The 22,215-nt window shown below is 43.3% G+C and overlaps 1 protein-coding gene across 1 annotated transcript in view; it reads right to left on the reverse strand.

Moving 5' to 3' along the window:
* Positions 1-1,792: 1,792 nt before the first annotated feature.
* The window catches only part of LOC107109490 (serine protease inhibitor Kazal-type 5-like), a 43,729-nt gene continuing 23,306 nt past the window's right edge, over positions 1,793-22,215 (reverse strand). Inside the window, exons 9-16 of the mRNA XM_015410134.1 lie at positions 16,194-16,306; positions 14,447-14,534; positions 10,535-10,662; positions 8,318-8,381; positions 6,071-6,192; positions 4,180-4,228; positions 3,907-3,958; positions 1,793-2,217 (exon numbers count right to left, since the gene is read on the reverse strand). Coding sequence (XP_015265620.1) covers positions 3,953-3,958; positions 4,180-4,228; positions 6,071-6,192; positions 8,318-8,381; positions 10,535-10,662; positions 14,447-14,534; positions 16,194-16,306 — 570 coding nt within the window. The 3' untranslated portion in view covers positions 1,793-2,217; positions 3,907-3,952. The remainder of the gene's footprint in view (positions 2,218-3,906; positions 3,959-4,179; positions 4,229-6,070; positions 6,193-8,317; positions 8,382-10,534; positions 10,663-14,446; positions 14,535-16,193; positions 16,307-22,215) is intronic.

Consider the following 22,215-nt stretch of genomic DNA (forward strand, 5'->3'; position numbering starts at 1 on the left):
AAACATCCCCAGGATGCCACTAATTTGATCTGCCAGTTTCCCTAGAAGGACAGCTCCTTGGGGCTGTTTCAGGCAGGGGTTGTTTCGACGAAAAAGAGCTAGGGGAACTCATTAGCATAACTCATTAGCATATGCCACACTCCCTGACATCATAAGGCCCAGCGGTGGACCTGCAAGGCCGGCGGGAGTGCGAGGAAGCCCCGCCAAGGCCCTCCCTGGCCCCAGGCAGGCAGGGGTGGGGAGAGGCAGGGAGGAAGCAACTTACCCTCCCTCTTCTCCTGCCTCCTCATGGCTGAATGAGGGCCGGAAGTGGGGCGGCCGGAAGTAGGGGGTGGGGCTTCGTTGTGTGCTCCGCCCCCCCCGCATCTCACCCGGGGGAACTGCGATCCCCCGCGATCCCCCCCGAATCGACCTCTGGTATCAGGTGAGAAGAAATGGCATGGGGGAGGGGTTTAAGCCCCCTTCCCTGTTGGCATCTGCAAATTAAATGCCATGCAAGATGACAGCTAGTCACAGAGATCAGAGTGATCTAAATGACAGTTCTACAGTCACATGATGAACCTGCTGCATCAGCCTGCTGAGGGTGTCACCATGACTCTGCATCTGTTCAGTGATTGGCTATGCATGTGTATATATTCAGGTCAGTTCTTACTGACTAGAGCCTGTGTGGTTACCTATTGCCTGGCGAAGCATTTTGTTGGAGTGGAAGCCGAATGCTAAGCCTTATTGGACTGTGTAAATACTGTAAATAAATTTGTATATAGCTCTGCACAAAAGCAGTGTGCGCTGCACTTCTTTACTGCAAACACCAACATTCCCTTGCATGCCAAAGTACTGTTCTTAATTGGCCCCGTGCACATCTAGGAATTAGGTTCCAAGCACAGATCTCTCAAAGCACCTCTGGATAACAGGACTGGAGCATAAACCAGACTGGGGATGGGGGGGGTGAGGACTTTGTAGAGTATGACTGGGCCTGCATAGTTCAATTGTTTGCAATTTCTAAGTGTCTTACAAATAAGGGTTAGGGGGTCAGAAAAGGCTGTCTGTGAATAAATCAAACTCCCAGAAGTTAGTTAATTATCAATGCAACCCTGCAAGGTGGTTAAGTTTAGTTTTTGCTGTAGTTAAAGAAATAAAAAAGCAGAAGGGCATAAATATTTACACTTATGACATAAAATATATTATGTCTGTACCTGGTATTGTATCTGACAATGGGAGGAAGTGGCTAGGTAAAACTTTTCTCCCTTGCACTTTTTTAGACCCTTTTCTATATATCTGTACTACGCAGTACCAGATGCAGCTACTGAAGAACTCTTAAGGGACTGATCAGTGATTCAGAATGTTTCCAGTTCACATTTTCACCTCTGTCACCTCACTCAATAGAAGAAGAAGAAGAGGAGGAGGAGGAGATTGGATTTATACCCTGCCCTTCACTACTCGAAGGAGTCTCAGAGCATCTTACAATCTCCTTTCCCTTCCCCTCCCCACAACAGGCATCCTGTGAGGTAGGTGGGGCTGAGAGAGCTTTCTTGAGAACTGCCCTTGAGAGAACCTCTGAAAAAACTTATGACTGACCCAAGGTCACACCAGCAGCTGCATGTGGAGGAATGGGGAATCAAATCCAGTTCTCTCAAATTAGAGTCTGTGCTCTTTCCTCGCCTCTGATCTGCAGCATGATGATAATAACTGGCCTACCTTAAAGGATTACAAAAATAATGTATTTGTACACTGGAAGTGCTATAAATGTGAATTTTTTATTATTAAGGAATCCATGCAACTGTTCATTGTGAGTAAATTCTTGCAGAGATTTGAATTAAATCAAGGTCTAGAAATCAATGTAGTGGAATACATATAGTTATTCCTCCTCCTAGGAGAAAAAAAAATGAACTTTTCTACTGACCACACATCTCCTTCAATATGGACAAACGGAAAAATGGCAGGGATCCTCGTGATTTATTTTATTGGAGAAGCACAATAAGACTGGTGGGTATGATGGATGTTCCAGAGACAGGGGCAAGAATTAGGTGGCATAAATCGAATGGTTTCTTGGCCATCAAAGTCCAGCCCCACCTGGGGCAGTTCATGATTGCATCAGCTGTATCATTATATACAATAACAGCTTCATCAGAAATATAAAACGATGAAGGCAGGCTTTGAAGCATTTGAATATTAATTTTATGTCCTTGATGTCACATGTCAATTTCTCCATCACTTGCCCTGGAGGAAATACAAGACATTTAGTATCAGCAGTGTCTTGGTGAGAAAAGAGATCTTTGTAAAGAACCTGTTGTTATTATTCATAACAGGTATATACTTGTGCATTTTTTGTCCAAATCATATTGATATCTCAGGTGATTCAGTCCATAACATTTAGATGCCACATAAAGGTGATGTTTTATAGGAGTCCCACAGAAATCTATGTTGCTGGTTTTTTATGGATGTTACCAAATTTCATGAAGACATCTAGCACTTCCCTTTTGCCCTCAACCCCCATGTATTCTGTGAACTGTAAGACATTCTAGGAATTACCTTGCACAGCACCTGATATTAACTATCAGGCATTCCAGGCACTATAATTCCCAGAGTGTATGGGGAAAGGGGGGGAAAACAGAGGTGGCAAGTAGTTTTCCTTCTCAACCACCTGATCTAACCACTCCATTGCTCTCCTCAACAAGGCAGGTGTTAGGGAGGGACAAAAGAGGAGAAGGATTAGGATCACTAACTGCCAGGGCGACAAACGTGCAGACCCTTTAAGTTAGGCTTAATGAGATATTATTTACCAGGTGATGTGATTTACCTCCATATCATGAAAAGCTTCAGCTGCCTATTTCCATGCATTAAGCCTCCATTAAAGGGATTAAACATTTTTCTTCAGACCTGCTGGCAATCTGAACAGAGATAGGAGAGGAAAGTCTGTGGCTCAAATAGTAAATCTGAATCATAGAGAAATCTGTCAATGATGAGGTTTGCCTCATTTTAAATCCAGGCTTTTCAAGCTACTGGAACTGCCAACTTCAGCATTTCTATGTAAGAACATAAGAGAAGCCATGTTGAGTCAGGCCAATGGCCCATCCAGTCCAACACTTTGGGCGATTTCTCACTAGAGCTGCCTCGCAGCACAGCTGCCGTTTGCCTCAACACAAACATGTCAATTTCACACCCGAAGCTCCGGGGCTTCATTTTGACTCGGGGCTTCGCCCGATTTCCTCCGCAGTTTCGTGATCCTGGTTTTTGAGGATCATGAAACTGCGGAGGAAATCGGGCGAAGCCCCGAGTCAAATGCAGCCCCGCAGCCTCGGGTGTGAAATTGGGGCAAATGGCGCTGTGCTGCGAGGCAGCTCTAGTGAGAAATCGCCCTCTGTGTCACTGGGCCCTGGATCAGACCCACATCTAAAATCTGGTTCACTGGAGCTGGATCACACTGTAATGAAAGGCCCAAATGAAATTTTATGTACTGTATTTGGGTGGAATTATAAATTATATACTAAACATTATATTTCCTTTTAATACTCCTGTGGAAGCCCACATTTTCATGGGTGAGTGAGAAAAAAGCCTTCCCCCAGCACAAATTTCCCCCTGAAAATGTAATGTTTGTAATGTTTAAAAAAGCTATGTTCTAAACCTGAAAACGAGACTAGTTGAGGGAAAATAGGTGGGGGAGAGGTATCCTTGCAGTGGAAAATTGGCATGAGTAAGAGAGAAGCTAGGATTACTCTTTTGTCCCCAACCACATCTTTCCTAGTAAGTATTCCTCATACCTTGCCATCCATTCCTGTTATCTTGGCAGTCATGGGTTTGGGGATTTAATTGCTAAGATATCACCATATTCTGCTCTTAGACTGAGGTCCCATTCCATGGTTTATGCTTCTTTGTAGTAACCTGTATTTCCACTTTATCTTTCCTTACCTTTATCCCTCTTTATCCTTCAAGCATTCTGGCAATCTGAAGTCCTTTACTCCTGTGAAAAGAATCATAGTGAGAGATTGATATTACACAACTAATGGTCCACATCTCTCAGAACAACTGTAGCAGGACGGATGTGACAGAGGGGGGAAAAGAGTGCAAGGCATGGAGTGGGTCAGATCACACCAATTATTCAACACAATTGTGACCTCCCTTTTCTCTGGCTTTAATGTTAATTTTGCTCAGTCAATGTAATAAGAAAAGAGAAAGACAAACCTCAGGACACGGTCCAATATTCTTTATACCAATCTCGGATTTTGTTTTCCTGGGAAAAGAGAACAGATTAGTGCAAACACACATGGTTTTACTGATTATACCATCAGAAGGCCCATTACACTCAGAGTTAAACTAAGGTTCAGACTGGTATCTCCCTTGTATTTTTTCCTGATCAGTATCAGACCCCTGAATGTATTAGAGCTAGGAAAGGAGGGGCCTAACTCCATGCTGTTTTTCCAGCCTCATCCTCCATGACCTGTTATTAGTGAAACAAACAGGCAACTTTTATGTTTTCCCAAGGATGGAAAACAGCAGCCTGGCAGAAGGAGGAGTAATTAAGATTATGAAAATGGCATGGGGGAAAAAGGACCCGTAAGCTCTTTCTACTGTGCTACAGCCCTGGCCTTACCCTCCCTCCACAGGTGCCATTTGCCTCCATATCATGAAAAGAAGAAGAGAAGAGATTGGATTTATACCCCTCCCTTCACTACCCAAGGGAGTCTCAGAGCGGCTTACAAACTCCTTTCCCTTCCCCTCCCCACAACAGACACCCTGTGAGGTAGGTGGGGCTGACAGAGCTCTTGACAGAAACTGCTCTTTTTTCAAGAACAGCTGTGCCAGAGCTTGTGACTGACCCAAGGTCACATCAGCAGGTGCAAGTGGAGGAGTGGGGAACCAAACCCGGTCCTCCCAGATTAGAGTCCATGCACTTAACCACTACACCCAACTGGCTCTCATAAGGAGAGCTATTTTAGGGATCTCCTAGCATCCTGTCAAGTTTATCCTCAGGCTGAAATGACACGTTATGATTTTTATGTTGCTCTGTCTGGATTCCTCTGACCTGACTTTGTCAAACGTCTGTGCAGCCCTGATTTGGACTGGGAACACGGCATGCAGGGAGAAGGGGCTTCAGACTTCCCTCCTGTGCAGTGTTCCCTCTAAGCTGAGTTAGTGTGAGCTAGCTCACAGTTTTTTAGCCTCCGGCTCACACACTATTGTCTTAGCTCAGGAAGGATGGCTCCAGAGCAAACTAACTTATGCAGCAGTCAATTCACCTGCTCACAACTTTAATGCCAGTAGCTCACAAAGTAGAATTTTTGCTTACAGGGCTCCGTAGCTTAGAGGGAACATTGCTCCGGTGTCATTTTCCCCATCCACCCTGTAGATATTCTGCCCTGCAATGGGCCAACTAGCTCCCCCAGAAGTGTTTTTAGTCAGGAAAACAGTGCAGGAAGAAGGCTAAAGCCACTTCTGTCATGCATTAGTCCTGATCCGAATTGGGGCCCTCCATGCTTGGGAAATGAGTTCCTTCACAGCTGGACATATGACTGTCTGAGTCAGGTAGAGTCAGGGGAACACATTCAAAAGAGGTTAAAAATACTTTAATATAGCCTTGCACTGGTTTATACTAAATTCTTCTTAGTGTCGTTTCTAATACTGTTGTCAAATAAAGGTTTCTTTTCTAACTCAGTCTGCAGATTTCCACTAGGACTATCACTGACAGCTTCCTGAGGTCTCTAAATACTGCATGATAGCTTAGTGGGGAATGAGACAAAATTTCAACAGCTATATGGGTTGACTTAAATGCCCCATTTCAACTTTGTTCCTTCTGAGAAATAAACTTGAAATACTTTGTTTTCAAACCAGTTTTTTCCTAGTATTTCAAACAGCAGTTGGTGCAACTACCCCATTTGCCAGAAGGGGGCATTAAGGATATGGTTGTACATTTGTATTTCATTTCTCTTCTCTTCCTCATGCAAATATCTTTTTCAAAACTTGGTATCTTAACAACTTTCTGACATTTTCTTCATTATGAAAATGGAAATAGTTCTGATATTTTCCTGGACAAAGATCTATTAAGAAACTTATAAAAAGGAGTTGGTATACTCACAGGATTTTGTCACAAAGCATACACTCGTTGCTGTACGTCTCACCATCTGTGCCACAGACCTCCTGAGTACTTGTCTCACAAAGAACTTTTCCTCTTGTCTGGGGATATTTGCTGCAGTCAACCTAACAACAGAGTAACAAAAATACCGAAATCAACACCCACAGAAGATGGCTTTACCTGACCTTGTGTTTTTGAGCAATGTTGGAAAGGAGACTGGGAAAGGGTTCATCAATAGACCTGCAACCCTGACTTTGAAAAATTCCATTGGAGTTAATAAATCAGTGTTGATGTGAACCTTAATCCTGTATTCAAATTATTCACAGAGCTGAAACCAGGGAGAACATCAGTCAAACTCACCTAAAAAGAATACAGATTCTCTTAATCTGAATTGTTTTCATTGTTCACATACTGTATTCATGCTTTTATACTATATAGAAGCTGTTTTTAGGCCTAAACCTTATGCCTAACCTGAGTCAAGTTGGGGATCCTCCTGACAGAGCTCACAATAGGTGTAATATCTGAGGAATTGGCAGTCCTAAATGCTGGTTTCCATTTGTGACCATGGTGGGGGGAAGGTATGGTCTTCAGCCTTCCCTTTTGCATCACTTTTCTGAGCTGAAATGACTACAATGGGGTGGGGTGCTGTCCCCCCCCCCGGGACTTCATGTATATTCACTGTGACACAATGGATACCTCATAGTCGGGAAAACAGGCTCCCCTGCATCCATTTCAGCTCTGGAAAATGGTGTAGGAGGGAAGGCTGAAGACTCTCCTTGTCACGGGCTGGAGTGCAGGCAGAGCGAGAGAGAGATAGTCCAGGTCCAGTCCGAGGTCAGAGCCAAGAGGTAGCAAAACAGGAGCCGAATAACAGAGTCCAACACATAAACCCCAGCATTGAAGCCGAGGTTGAGGAGTCGAGAGTTCAGAGCATGAGTCAGGAACCGGGAACACGGGCGAGGTGGGTGTGGAAGTGTCGTCAAGTTGACTAGTTGCTGGCACAAAGAACCAGCACCAAGTGGGGAGCTAAATACCCCTCAAGGGCTGTTGTCAGTTAGCATTCAGCACGTGCATCCCAGCTTCTGCTAGAACTCAGGGCTGAGGGACCGTCTGCTGCGCAGGCGCACCTCCCGCTGTCGGGATGCTAAGTCCTGACGGAGCCAACTCTGCGAATGTGCCACCTGTGGAGGCGAGTCAGGGGGGCTGTCTGCCGTGTGCCGTTCTTCCTCAGCTGTTGCTGGGACGGGTGGCAAGGATACACTGACAGGCTCTGCAGCTTCATCGGGGTCAGGTGTGGGTTCTGCTGGGGGCAGGAGCTCATCCTCAGCAGTACTCATGACACTCCTCCCCTGTACCACACATGCAAGCAGAAACCAGCCCTGCAGTGATTGGGAACAATAGCCCCTGGATGTTACATGTGCTGTTAGTCAGGTCAGGGGAAACCCCTCCCAAACAAACTTGGGGCATGAATAATGTTTAGTCCTTTAATCCCATTCTGATTTTAAACCTAGGGGTCATAATGTAGACATCATTTTTAGTGGACAGGCAAGTAAACATAGCCACAAAAATGTTTTTTTTTAAATCTCCAACTTTGTTTAGCCTGGAAAATGACTCTCTATCTTGACTCAGCCAATCTAGCCATATGAATCCATGCCCCATGTGACTGTAACCTCAAGGCTAGATATTACAATGTACTCTACATGTGTTTGTCCTTCAAACCATCAAAGTCACCAGATAAAGTTATCTTCAGTAATACAGGTTTTCAGGAGCCACTTCAACACTGATTTATCTGTCATGGTTTCTCACAAATAGCCATATCTTGTGTCTAATGCTGCAGAATCATGAGTAATTCTGTTTAAAATGCTACAGGAAGTGTTGGACAGTTAGCGTTTTTGTGCCATCTTGTTTTGAGTATTTAAACTGTTTAATTGATTTTATATTATCGGTTTTATTGTTAATTTGTATGTCGTGAGATGCCCTGAGCCCACTTGTGGGGTAGGGTGAGATATAAGTTTAATAAATAAATAAATAAATAAATAAATCCTGAGGCTTTGTGATGCTATATTGATATGAGCAAAGCACAGTAACATTTTCCTAGACAGAAGTAAGCAATGAAAACTGAACTTATGTGCACACTTACTTGAGAGTAAGTCCCACTGAATTAAATGATACTTACTTCTGACTCTAAGTAAATATGCCTAGGATCAAGCTGCATAAACGTCTGGCACTGAGAAAGAAAGATAGTCTCACCGTTCCATGAACATCTTCGGGACATTCACCTTCATGCCTTAGTGCAAGGCCACCTTCCGTTCTCCTGCAAACAGCAGAAGGGATGTTTAGTGGTTTACCATTATCACAGACCACAATTACTCAATAAAATGAGGAAAGCCTGCGCCAAGTTATGGAATGCTTGGAACATATTCAGGACAACATAGATCCTTGATGACACAAAACTGTCAAACTGAGCATGGACAAGCACTCGATGGGTTTCAGTACTTTTCCATCCTAAGCATTCCAAAGTGGGGTGCTACTCTGTTGTCCTCAGATACGATGGGGAAGAACTGAAGGTGCTCTTTCAGTCACACATTTGGTAAGCTACTGTCTGATACTTTTCACACCCAGGACTTTCCAGTCCTGGTTCTGAACCTGGCTTTATGACTTCTCCATTCCTCAGTGTCCAGCACTACTGAAGTACTATGCATTTCACAACTAGACAAATGCTGCCAAAGTATTAAACGAAAATGTTTTCACATGACCACTGGGTGTAAAATCAGGGGAGCAGCCATGTTAATCTGTTGTAGGCAACATTCCAAAGTCTTCTGGTGCCTTAAAGACTGTATTTTAAGCTTTTGTGAGCCAGGCTTTTTCATCTGATGATGTGTGCCATGCATCCGATGGGATTGGTTCTGCCTTACGAACACTTATTCTGCAATAAATGTGTTAGTCTTTGGGCTGTCATAAGACCCCTTGTTACATTGCTTGTAAAGCAGTCATGGGAAACAAGCCTATGCATGGTAGACCCCGTACTAAGATGCTCACATGCACTTTCCACCATGCATGGGATTCAATTTTTGCAATTTCTCTGTAAAAGCCTGAAAAAACTGGTACATGTGATTGCTTCCCCATGAATTTACCAAGCACTTATCATTCCTACCCACTGAATGGCTGAGTGAATCAAATGCTCAAATCGAGCTTGGCAACATGCATATAATTTTATTTATTTATTTCCAATCCTTTTTTAAAATTAAATTAAAAAAACAGTTAAAAATAAGAAAGTAGATCCTGATGTTTATGTAGAGCAAACAGGGAGGTGTCAATTTTATGTGCTGCTGACGTTTCTAAGAGGGGCATCCATTTTTCTGGGAGATTGTCAGGAACGGGTTGATTTTCAGATTGAAAGATACTAGAGGAAACTTTGTCTTGTAGAAAAAAGTCCCACAATTTCAGATACCAATCACTCAGTTGTAACGTCTTCTTAGATTTCCAGTGAAATGCAATTTCATTCCTAGCAGCCGCAAGACATAATTCTATTAGCTCTTTCATAAGCCCATTGTTGTTGTTCAGTCGCACAGTCGAGTCCGACTCTTTGCGACCCCATGGACCAGCTCCCGCCAGGCCCTCCTGTCTTCCGCTGTCCTCTGAAGTTGGCTCAATTTCATGTTCGTTGCGTCAATGACACTGTCCAACCATCTCATCCTTTGCCGTCCCCATCTTCTTTGACCTTCAATCTTTCCCAGCATCAGGGTCTTCTCCAGTGAGTGCTCCCTTCTCATTTGGTGGCCAAAGTATTTGAGCTTCAGTTTCATTATCTGGCCTTCCAGGGAACAGTCAGGGTTGATTTCTTTTAGGATTGACTGATTTGATCTTCTTGCAGTCCAAGGGACTCTCAAGAGTCTTCTCCAGCACCATAGTTCAAAAGAATCTATTCTTCAGCGCTCGGCCTTCCTTATAGTCCAACTCTCGCAGCCATACATGACTACTGGGAATACCATTGCTTTGACCATGCGGACTTTTGTTGGGGGGATAATTTTATTTAAGATCAAGACTGGGTCCAGTGACACTAGATTTTTTTATATGTTTCCATTTGCAGAGTCATAATTTATGTGCATTTTGAAGATGGGTCTCTGCACACCATTCATTCATTCATTCATTCATTCATTCATTCATTCATTCATGCATTTACAAGGGATGTCCTTGCTTAAGTCATGGTTAGCTTAGCCTGTCACTGAACATAGCTGAAGCTTCCAAATGATTAATGACCAACATGACGTTCTTAAAAGGGCTAATCACTATCCTGAATTATCTCACATTCTTTTAATTGGGAGTGTTTTAAATTCTGTGTTTGTCATGGCAAATTACCTTGGAAATGTTTAGTAGCTTGTTATGCTATGAACACAATTAATGTCCCACAAAGAAGCCTTGCATCTGCCAAATTACATTTACAATGCATTATTTGTTTATACTCACTCAATTTCCGAGCACAGGAGACATTTATTGCTGTATGTTTTTCCGTCAGTGCCACAAACAGGAGACCATACAGAGCTGCAGCCGTTCCCTTTTTCCTTTAGATCAGCTAGAATCTGGCTACAGTTCAACTGAAAAGAGGGGAGAATAAGAGCTTTGAACTTTACAGGTATCAGTTCACATGGCAATCTACAGTTGTTTTCCAGCTAGGCTGAAATGGCAGAGAGACTATGAGCACTAAAGAGATTATGGCTGTCAAGTTCTTCCTGATGACATATATTGTGAATGAAATTGTTGCTGACAAATTTCATTGTTAAAAGCTCTAGACTGACTCCTGATAAGTGGATTTCAAAGGTCATAACTTAGTGCTCCATTCAGTGGTGGTGGGAATTTCCATCAAGTCGCAGTTGACTTATGGTGACCCTGTAGGGTTTTCAAGCTAGTTTGCCATTGCCTGCCTCTACATAGCAACCCTGGACTTCTTTGGTGGTCTTCCATCCAGCACAAAACAGGGACAACCCTGCTTAGCTTCTGAGATCGGATGAGATCAACCTAGCCTGGGGCATCCAGGTCAGGGCCACTCATTCAGTAGCAAATCATAAACATGCGTATTCTGAAGTAAGGCTGTAATCCTAAACACATGGGCTCAAAGTCACCCAGAGAGTTTCCATGGCAAAGTCATTCCAGGTCTTAGTCCAGCATTCTAACCTCTATACTACCCCAGCTCTCTAAACTTTCTTAAAACTGCACCTTATTAAATCATAGTTCCTATTCCTCCATGTGCCTTACTGTCAGTCTTCTCAACAATTTTTGTGAGCTGTTTTGGTAACAATAGCAAGGGACTCCCCCAGTGAGTCAAAATTATGCATAAGGAAACTTCACAGAACCTAGGGCTGCCAAGTGGGGGTGGGTGGCGGGTAAACCCCCACTTTGGAGGTCCAATCTCCGCCGCCGTGGAATCGGGCCCCGGGGGGAACTCCGCCCCCCCGAAGCGCAGCATGGCTGCGTCACCGGAAGTGACGCAACCACATCAATCACGTTGGGGGCATGGCCCCGATCGTCGGAGGGAAAACTCTATGGTTTTCCCTCCGACGATCAGAGCCACGCCCTCAACGTGATCGACGTCCCGCGTCACTTCCAGTGACGTGCTTCGCGCGCGTACACGACGAGGGACAGCTCCCAGAGTTAGGCAACCCTAACAGAACCCTAGTAGCAATACCACACCAGCAGAGCTTTCCTTACATGTCTCTGCCTTGGAACCGTTGTACACAACATGCCTTTTCCTTCCAAATAAAGAAAGAATTTCTCTGTGGGCCTTATGGCCCTGGCAGTATGGTTCTCTAGGCCAGTGTTGGATAAACGGGTGGCAGTGGTAGGTGGGGTGCCATTCATCAGCTGAAGCTGGTGAGCCAGCTGTGGTCTTTCCTGAGCAAATAAGATCTTGCCACTATGATGCATGCCCTGGGAACTTCTAGATTAGACTACTCTGTGTGTGGCTGCCCTTGGAGAGTATACAAAAGGTACAACCGGTACAAAATGCTGTGAACAGAATGCTGACTGGAGTGGGTAATATTTATGTATTTATTTATTTATCAAATGTATACCCCACCCTCCCTGCAGGAGCAGGCTCAGGGCAGCGTACATAAAAGATTAAAACACATAAAGAACAATTGTAAACAATCTTAAAACCTTCTAAAACAATCCAATATCATAAAGTGCTAGTAAACATTAGATCTGATAGTAATAATGTTGTCTAGTGATGGTGGCAACAATTTGATGGTCTAGCCTAATGAACAGCTCATTGATCTGTTTCTTTTTGTGGCAGGCTGTTGATGATAGCTCCAGGGGACAGGGTTTATGTGTAATAGAGACCATATCACTCCAGTCTTGTTTCAGCTACACTAGCTCCCAATTCAAGGATATTGACCTTTAAAGCCCTATATGGTTTGAGACCACCATAAGAACTGCCAACTCCCATATGAATCTACCACCAGCATCTGAAGTTAGCCAGGTGCAGTGTTCCCTCTAAGCTGAGTTAGTGTGAGCTAGCTCACACTTTTTTAGCCTCCAGCTCACACATTTTTGTCTTAGCTCAGGAAGGATGGATCCAGAGGAAACTAATTTATGTGGTAGCCAAATTCCTCACTCACAACTTCAATGCCAGTAGCTCACAAAGTAGAGTTTTTGCTCACAAGACTCCACAGCTTAGAGGGACTATTGGACAGGTGGCAATGCAAAAACAGTCCTTCTCAGCTGTGGCATGAAAGCAGGGAGATTCATTTGTCCTTCTCCATAACTGCCTTCGGCCAGCAGGTGAAGACTTTTCTGTTTTCTTTGGCATTCCCTCAGTGAACCTTAATGACCCTCCTTCCTGTCTATGTATATGCATCTGTGATTTTGTGTTTTGCTGAACTGTTTTTATTGTTTTATACACATGTATTTTAAAATTTGTTTTAATATTTTGACTGTTCACAGGCTTGGGGACCCTGACCTGGGTGGAAAGGTGACATAAAATTGTTTTAAATAATTTAATGGGGCAATATTGAGCTGGTCACCATTCATCAGCAATGTGCTGATGTGCTTCCTTACACATTCATATTTGCCACAGGGCATTCAAGCTAGTTGTCTGTGTTTTATCATATGGTCATTCAGAAGTATAAACAACACAGTGTAGCCTTAAACAAACACCCAACACAAATGGCAAAAACAGGATACCTGACCTGATCAGGTCTGACATTTGCTGTGTAACATTTTCATGTCTTAATGCAAGCACAGAATTAGAGCAGGAAGTTCCAGAAGGCCATTTATAACAATACCCTGCTATAAGCCAGGAGAATCCACGTAGCTGTTTCCCCGAGGACAACTCATAAGTTCCTAAACTACATTTTACTAGCCAATTGCCTTTATTGTAAACTCGCACAATGAACTTGCTGATCACCAGGACTGGGGACATATTCAAGCATGTTATGTGAATAGCTCATGAATGATATAGTTTGGTCATTTATATAGTATGTTTGCATCCTTTGTGACCTGCCACAGGAGTCATCCTTTAATGTGAACCTTCCTTGATATTTAGGAGCTGATATAAGAGATTATTTTGATCACAGTCACTAGAGGGCAATGCTTCATCTTGGCAGTGGCAATTAACATTATCTGACATTTATTGTTTTGGTAACCAAAGGCACATCTGCATTTGTGAACAGTCAAGCAGAACCAGCTATCTCCTTCCATTTATGTAAAACCACAGAACCATGGGCATACAACTGCGACTGATCAACAACAACAACAACAAGTATCCATTTATACGTATCCTGTAAAGGTACTTCAGAATCTCATAGCTGGACTGTAATTAATCGAAAATGGCAAATTCAGTACAGGATGGTATTGGTATATATTTTTAAGAGCTGTAGTACAGAAAACGTTGCAGAGCTTCCACCTTGTCATGCAGCTGCAGTGTTGGTTTGCGACCAGCCATATCTTCTGAGATTTTTTGCACTGACCCCTATTGAAATTGTTGATTATACTGTACTCTCAGATGTACATACCAGTAATGAATATGAATGTAAAATCTCAGCCTGAAGGGGACAATTCATGGCCAGTTTTCCCAAGACTGTATGTGTTTGTCCCAGAGAATCTAGTATTCCTACAAAAACAGTGGATTGGATCCAAAGGCACTCTTCTGCTGGTGTAATGGCACTTAAACTAATGGAATGGCACTTCCACTGGCAGAGGAGGGTAGAATATTTGTTGATTTCTCCTCCTATTGCACACCTCTGCTACCCTCAAACACTGGTAATAAGGATCCCCTGACCCACCGGAACAGAGCGGGGGGGGGAATTTCAGTGACTATCCACATGGCAATTTCTATCATGTGACAGAGACTTAATCCATTATTGTATTACAAACTGAATTTACCTTGTGCTCAATTACAGCCTTTTTTTTCTTTTTCTGGTTGAAAGATTGCCTTTGACAATTTGCATTGTGTTGCGATGATTCTCCTACCCTAGAAGAAAAGGGAAGCACATGCATTTCTCTAATCCTTTTTTAAAAAGCCACCACACCTTCTGGTGGCAGTGAATTTCACAACTTAATTATTAGGTGTTGCATGAAGAATCTGCTTGCCTTTGTTGACCTGGAACCTGCTGCCAATAAGTTTCCTTGGATAACCTAAAGCCATTCTGAGAGGCAGAAATTAATCTCTTTGTTCTCTAGTGCCACACCTTTCATAATTTTATTAACTTGTATCATGCCCTACATATAATCTTTTTTTAAAAACTCAAAAAAACCCCAAACACTCCTTCAGCTTTTGGTAGGCAACCTACAAACCTGACCTGAGTGTCAGCCTCAGTACCCTCTGTCTGGCATGTGGAGATGACCCTTATCATATTGCACGTATAAAGATTACTTAGGTGGTGTATATGAAGTGCTATGGTCACTCAAAAAGTGCTATATAAATACTTAGAAACTGTAGTGATGATTATAATTATACAAATTCTGCCTTCTTCAAAGTTAGCCTGAAATGAGGATCACTTGTATAACAATAATAACATCTTATTGTTTTTATACAATATTTTTTTATAAAACAATAAAATCAAATAGTTAAAACAGCTAAAAATCACAAAAAACGAACAGCTAGATTTTTTGGAACAGGAAGATTTTTACCTGTCTTTTAGAGGACAGTAATATTGGTATAACCAAGCTTCCCTAGGGAGGGTTTCTACTTTGCTGGGTATAAGCTATCATCCCCAAGAGGTAGGAGTCATCCCCATAAAATACTTCCTTTGGCATTGGATGTGAAGTGAGCTCTCCCTTATAATCTCAAGAGACTTGGAGAAACTCAGAAAGAAAGAAAAATGCCCTCAGGCAGGCCAAAACCAAGCTGGACAGAACCAAACAAACACTTCAATCACATCATGATCTGCATTCATAAGAAAATGAACTACCACATTTCTGAACCAGCTGAAAATCAAGAGTAGCTGCACATATGATGCACTATGTTAGATCAGCTTTAAAAGCCACAAAAGTATGGTTGTGATTGGTCTCATTTCTGATCAAATGTCCTTCTAGTTACTGCTGCAGCACATAGCTTAAAACACTGGCTTGGATCTTACTGTTTTGCTACATTAGCAACACTGGGCTGGATCCTACAATTTGTTTTTGTTTTTTTTAAACCCTTTTATTATTTTTGTTTAAATACAGGTTCCTCACAATTTATATTTAATGAGAGGCCTGAAACATTACAAACAGAAGGGGCCAAACAAATTCATGAAGTTAACATAAGACAGAAAGAAGCAAGAAAAAAAATAGAGTAACTCACTATGTAATACTTTTTAAAAAGTTATTTTTAGCCAATATTATTCCGTCTCAAGGCTGCTAGCAATCCAGCAATCAAGTTGAGACAGTGGGCACAAACTATTCCAGTCCAATTCAAATGCACAAACTACAGATCCCACAAAATAGAGAAGAGATAGGCATCAAATGCAAAGCATTGTATTCCATATCCCTGGATAGATATGCCCTTGGCCCTGTTTTGTTGCAGGAGAATTTAGTGAGTCGTATTTCAGATGATACTTACAATCTGATTCCTTCATTATAGATCAGAACTGACCATTTCTTTTCATGCCTCAAAGTTAATGTAATGCAATCTTTGTAGTATACGCACCCTCCACAGTTGGTGTGAGATCTGTAGTCACCTTGTGCAATCCTGCCATTTTCTGAGCAGGGGTCATTTACATCATTTCTGTTCAGAGACCCACCAACTTGATTGCAGTTGTTCTGTCAATGGAGAAGAAGCATGTTTGATATTAGGATTACCTATGTGCTTGTTTACAAAATATAGGGTTTTCCTGCCCTCAAGTGGGGAAAGAAGCTGTTAAAGCAATGCTGTAGCTATTGCAGAAACCAAGGTCGGGGCCTGGAGCTCTCCCAGAATTACAATTGATCTCCAAATGACAGGTATCAGTTCCCCTGGAGAAAACAGCACCTTTGGATGGTGGACTCTATGGAACTATACCTCTCTGTGTTCCCTCCCCAAACTCTGCACTTTCCAGGCTCCATCCCCCAAATATCCAGGAATTTCACAGCCTAGAGTTTGCAACCCTACACCTAGGTGGTGTACCAAACTCAGGTCACTGTTTCATCAGTTCTGAAATCCTTTGGTAGCCAATAAACAGTGCAAATAAGTGAAAAGAGCATGGACAGCAAAATCTACCTCAATATGATCACTGTAGGGAAGATATGGTTATAAAATGGATTATGTGAAAATCACCCAAAAACATGCGTGGGATTTCCCAAACTCAAGATGGGTTGGGAAACTTCTTTCACCTTATCCTTTTATTGACAAGTTTGCTGGCTAACTCTGGGACATTAAAATCACTGCAAGGCTTAATACTGGATATAAGAGCAATCTGTCTTCAGAGCTCAGGCCCATGAGAAAAAGGCTGAACTATAAATATTGGTAGAGTGTAAATGTAGTGTTTTGAAAGGGGGATGTTATGACATAGAGCTGCTTGCATGTCCTGTAATTGGCTTATTCCGAAATAATGATGCATTCTTTTAAAAAGAGAAACTCTGGGCAATCCAACATAAAAATATAAGAATAATCCTGCTGGATCAGACAAATGGTCCAAATTATTGCAATGAACTCTATGTGGAGCTGTTCTTAAAGACTGTCTAAAAGATGCTGATGGTACAGAACGCTGACTGGAGTTGATCATAGAGACCATATCACTCCAGTCTTTTCCTATCCAAACTGGATTTCAATTTGCTTCCAGAACCCATTCAAGGTGCTGATACTGACTTTTAAAACTCTATATAGCCTGGGGCCAGGATACCCCAAGGACTGCCTACTCCCATGTAAACCTACTTGACCCCTCTGGTCAACGTCAGAGATCCTGCTTTGGGTGCCCCACCATCTGAAGCTAGACAGGGGAAAGGCCTTCCTAGTCATGGCACTGACATTTTGGAACTCCCTCCCCAGAGAAATCCATCTGTTTCCCTCTATTGTTGTCTTCTACCAGTGGGAGCTGCGGTGGCTCAAGTGGTTAAGACGCTGAACTGCAGGCTGTGGAAGGTCAGTAGTTCAGCAGTTCGAGACCCGAGTTGCCACATGACGGAGTGAGCTCCCGTCTCTAGTTCCAGCTCCTGCCAACCTAGCAGTTCGAAAGCAAGAAATTGCAAGTAGATAAGCATCATTGGCTGTCATCTTGCATACATATAATACAATATGCCAACAGGTGTTTAGTCATGCCGGCCACTTGATCACGGAAACGTCTTCAGACAGCGCTGGCTCTTCGGCTTTGAAACGGAGATGAGCACCACAACCCTAGAGTCATATTCGACTGGCTTTCGAGCAAGGGAACCTTTACTTTTACCAGTGCTTTGGTGTTCCTTCAGTCTTATTAGCCCTTCTTCCATGTTTGGTGTAGTGGTTAAGTGTGCGGACTCTAATCTGGGAGAACCGGGTTTGATTCCCCACTCCTCCACTTGCACCTGCTGATGTGACCTTGGGTCAGTCACAAGCTCTGGCACAGCTGTCCTTGAAAAAGAGCAGTTTGTGTCAGAGCTCTCTCAGCCCCACCCACCTCACAGGGTGTCTGTTGTGGGGAGGGGAAGGGAAAGGAGTTTGTAAGCCGCTCTGAGACTCCAAGTGAAGGGCGGGGTATAAATCCAATCTCTACTTCTCTTCTTCTTCTTCTTGTGTGTTTTCATTTAATGATCATTTTGACCACTGATTTGCTATAATGTATGTAGTGATAATATACTGTTGCACAGACAGTATCTTTAGTGTTCTATCCAAATAAGTTGCTGGCCCTGTTCTAACTAATACGCTTGCTTCAGTTTACTACACAATTTGTGTTTTCTGTTGTCAATGTTTATCTTTTCTGCCTCCAAGGTGGCAAAAACCAACGTGTCAGCATAGAGTATTGGATATTGCAAGCATTGGGTATCCTCACAATTTTGCTTGTAGAAAACTAAGGCATTTGCATTTTTAAATTTCATAGACATAGTACAATAGTTAGGCTAAATCAGAATTGATTTATTTTATGTAGTTAAAATAAAATAAGTTATGGCTTGATAAGGAAATATTACATTTCAATTTTTTCTCAAAAATTCCATAAAAAAAACCCCTCCCCCCTTAAATAAAAATGTTACATATCTGTACTCATTGAGCTCAAATTGTCTAAAAGCAACTTTTGATGTATTCTCCACCAAACATCAGTAGATATTTCACAAAATTAAAGCAGGATCATGATAAATATATTTGGTACAACACTGCCATATAGAATCATAGAATTATAGAGTTGTGCTGTCACTTCATAGATGCTATAATCATAAGAAAAATATACTTGTACAAGAAAGAAGACCCGCGAAACTCGCGGGGGGGCCGGGGGAGCTCCAAACTCAGCAGGCAGAGGAGGAACCAGCAGGAGCAGGTAAGCTCTCCCCCCCATCCCGCCGGTTCCCCCGTCTCCTCCACTCCCCCCGCTCGATCGCCCCCATCTGCCTCCTCCCCCAGCTCCGAACCGAGGCCCGAGCGGCGTGCAGCCGCCTGGCCTTGTCGGTCCTCCCCCAGCTCCAAAGCGAGGCCCGCGTGGCTTGTAGCCGCCAGGCCTCGCTGCTCTCCCCCCCCAAAACGAGGCATGCGCTGTTCTCCCCCCCAAAACGAGGCATGCGCAGGGCAAAATCTACTCTTTTATGTTAAGTTATAAGTTTATGTTAAGTTATAAGATGCAGGATGAGGTTTTTAAGGGAACCATAGGATCATGGGGGGGAAATTTAGGGTATGACATAGACCTAATCAAGTGGGAAAGGACTTGGAAAAACACAAGATGGTTAAAAGTGGTGCCTTTAAAAGAAAATGTTTTTAAAAAGGTACATCGGTGGTATATGGTGCCAGAATGGTTACCCCGAATATATACGGGGTTGGATGGTAAATGTTGGAAATGCAAGGTCCAGGAAGGCTCGTATTATCACGTCTGGTTGACATGTGGCAAGGTGAAACAATATTGGAAGGAGGTGCAAAAGATACTAGTCCAAATAACTAGCATTCAGATTCCGCTAGAGCCAGAAATATTTCTCTTAAATATATTCCCGGAAAAATGGAAGAAAAAAGAAATATATGTAGATCTGCTCCAGGCATTTAAAAAAAGAGGCATGCGCAGGGGACGCTCTGTCACTTTTGGGGGGATTTAAGTATCCCCCCCAATAATTTTTTTTAACTTTTCAGATTTTTGTGTGCACGAAAATCTCCCTCCCGCCCAGGTGCCCCCAATGCATGGATTTAGGTATCCGCACGCCAGGGGGCACCTTCACTATTAGATATATAGATGAATCCACCGTTAGTCTTTTAAAATGCATCAGCAGCAGAATTACTCCACTGACTTTCATAAGTTCACACAAAACCCTAAACATTCTTACATCCATCATCTATCCCACAGGACAGAAACCATTGCCAGTTTGTTCCGGCTAGGTGGGATACAAATCTACAGTAATAAAAATAAATAAATAAATTCTGTCACACTTCTTTGCCCATTTTAAGACAATAAAATTTTTGATTTCATTGACTGAAATGTTGGCTTGGATCCAGTAGCAACATTTCCAGGGCCAATTTAAGCTGCAGTGGAAGGTGGAGAAGGAAGTTCAGCTATGTGCATAACTTACTTTAAGACCTTTCTTTCCATGGAAACTTTAGGTGGAATTAGGCTTGCCAAGTCCCTCCGGGGGGCGGGGAAACCCCCACCCCAGAGGCCCGTTCCCTGCCGCCGGCGGACTGGGCCCCGGGGGGAACCCCACCCTGACGTGCACGTCATCCGGAAGTGATGTGATGACGCCGGGCACGCTGGGGGCAGGGCCACAGTCATCCGAGGGAAAACTCTATGGTTTTCCCTCAGATGGTTGTGGCCCCGCCCCCAGCATGCCCGGCGTCATCATGTCACTTCCGGGTGACACGCGTGCAGCGCGCGCTCTAGCCGCCCTCCAGCCGCCAGCGGGGAGTCCCCCGCTCCGGTGAAATTTTGACTTGGCAACCCTAGGTGGAATCCAAGCAATATTAATTTGCAATTTTTGTAGATGGCCTTTCAGTTGTAGCAGTTACCAAAAGGACTTACAATAAAAGCAAAGCAAAAAAACCACCACCACCCTCAAAAAAAGCAAGAACAAGTAAAATATAAACAGCTGACAAACACTGTTCCTAAAACCAGTAGGCAAGAAGCCTAACCAAATAAGAGGACAATCTCAAAATGGCATCAGAATACCCCAAAAAACAAACCTGTAAGAGATATTTGCTTAATAAAATCTCTGCAGTGGAAAGGAAAGCTTTCACGCCTTCAAAGAGCAAGGAGACACATGCTGAACCTCTGAAGGGAAGGTGTGCCAAATATCAGGAGACACCACAGAAAATATCAGTTTCATGGAAGTGACTGGTGCCTGCCCATGGAGCAGGTGCTGGCATTTGTCTGCCCCCCCCATCTCCTTGGAGGAAGCAGCCAACTGAGGCTCAGTGTGGGAGTGCTGGCCAGTCAAGAGCTGGCTTGCTAGCCATGTCTGGCAGCGGCCACCCTCCCTCCTCAGTTTGGACCAGTGTAATGTCCCCATCCACCCACCCTCTTTTTAGACCCTGTGGGATTAGTTAGACACTAGTTTTTGGGGCTAAACAGGAATTTTTTGGGCCTCAGACTGGCCAAGAGAAAGGTCTTTTTTCACCTGCTCTACATGGTCAGAGGGCGTGAGGTATAAATAGGCCTCGTAAAGCTGGCTAGGCCCTAACTGGGAAGGCGGGAGAAGCACAGGTTGAGGGGATTTTGAGTTGGCAAGCACCCCCAAGATATCAACAATAGGAGTGGTCCTCAAACTGGGTTCCTATGGGCTTGGCACTCAGGGTGACTCAGTTGGGGTCCTCTTTGAGGTTGGGGGAGCATATGACAAACCTTAAGGGTTTGCAGTTCTGGGCTGGAATGTGCCCTCCCTCCTCTCTATGTACTGGCATGCAGGCCATGACGAATAAGGTCTGGAAGGATCCCGGACCTGGCTCTGAGCTGGGATGGGTTTGCCCTGTTAGAAGGCTTGCTTTGCAATGCAACCCATGTTTTAATATGTTAATGATCACCTTATGTATAAATAAAATTCCCAGTTTAACCCATAACTTGTGTTGTGTTTCATTCGAGGGGTGGGCGGGCAATAATTCACCACAAGTTTCCTGTGTACAAACAATGAGTAAGTGGGTCAGAACAATACAAGAAGGATTGTGTCATCTTTCAGGTGTCTGAGCCTTAGGGGTTCTCTTCATTCCTTTTCACCTCATAGCATCCTTCTACAAGGTGAGAACCCTATCCAGGCAAACCATCTCCATAACAATGAAGTATTCCTAGATTCTGTTCCTTCCTAGCTCTGATCCTGTAATGCCTATTAGGCAACATGCATCACATAGAAACTGTGGCTAATGTTCAAGAATGATTTGACTATTGCTCTCTACTATATTATCAAAGGCTGTTGACTTTAACTCTTTTTGGCTGATCCCTTTTTATATAGCCAGCCTGCTGAAAGCCATTTACTAAGAGCATGAGCTGTAATATCTCAGCTTGAAAACACCGTCTAAATTTTGAATATTCAGATACAGAATCTGAATTTCCCACACCATGGAAATGGAAACAAACAAATAAAATGATTGGAAAGAAGACAGACAG

This window comes from Gekko japonicus, unplaced genomic scaffold, assembly GCF_001447785.1.
Source record: "Gekko japonicus isolate JY-2015 unplaced genomic scaffold, Gekko_japonicus_V1.1 scaffold510, whole genome shotgun sequence".
In the NCBI taxonomy this organism is placed as follows: domain Eukaryota; kingdom Metazoa; phylum Chordata; class Lepidosauria; order Squamata; family Gekkonidae; genus Gekko; species Gekko japonicus.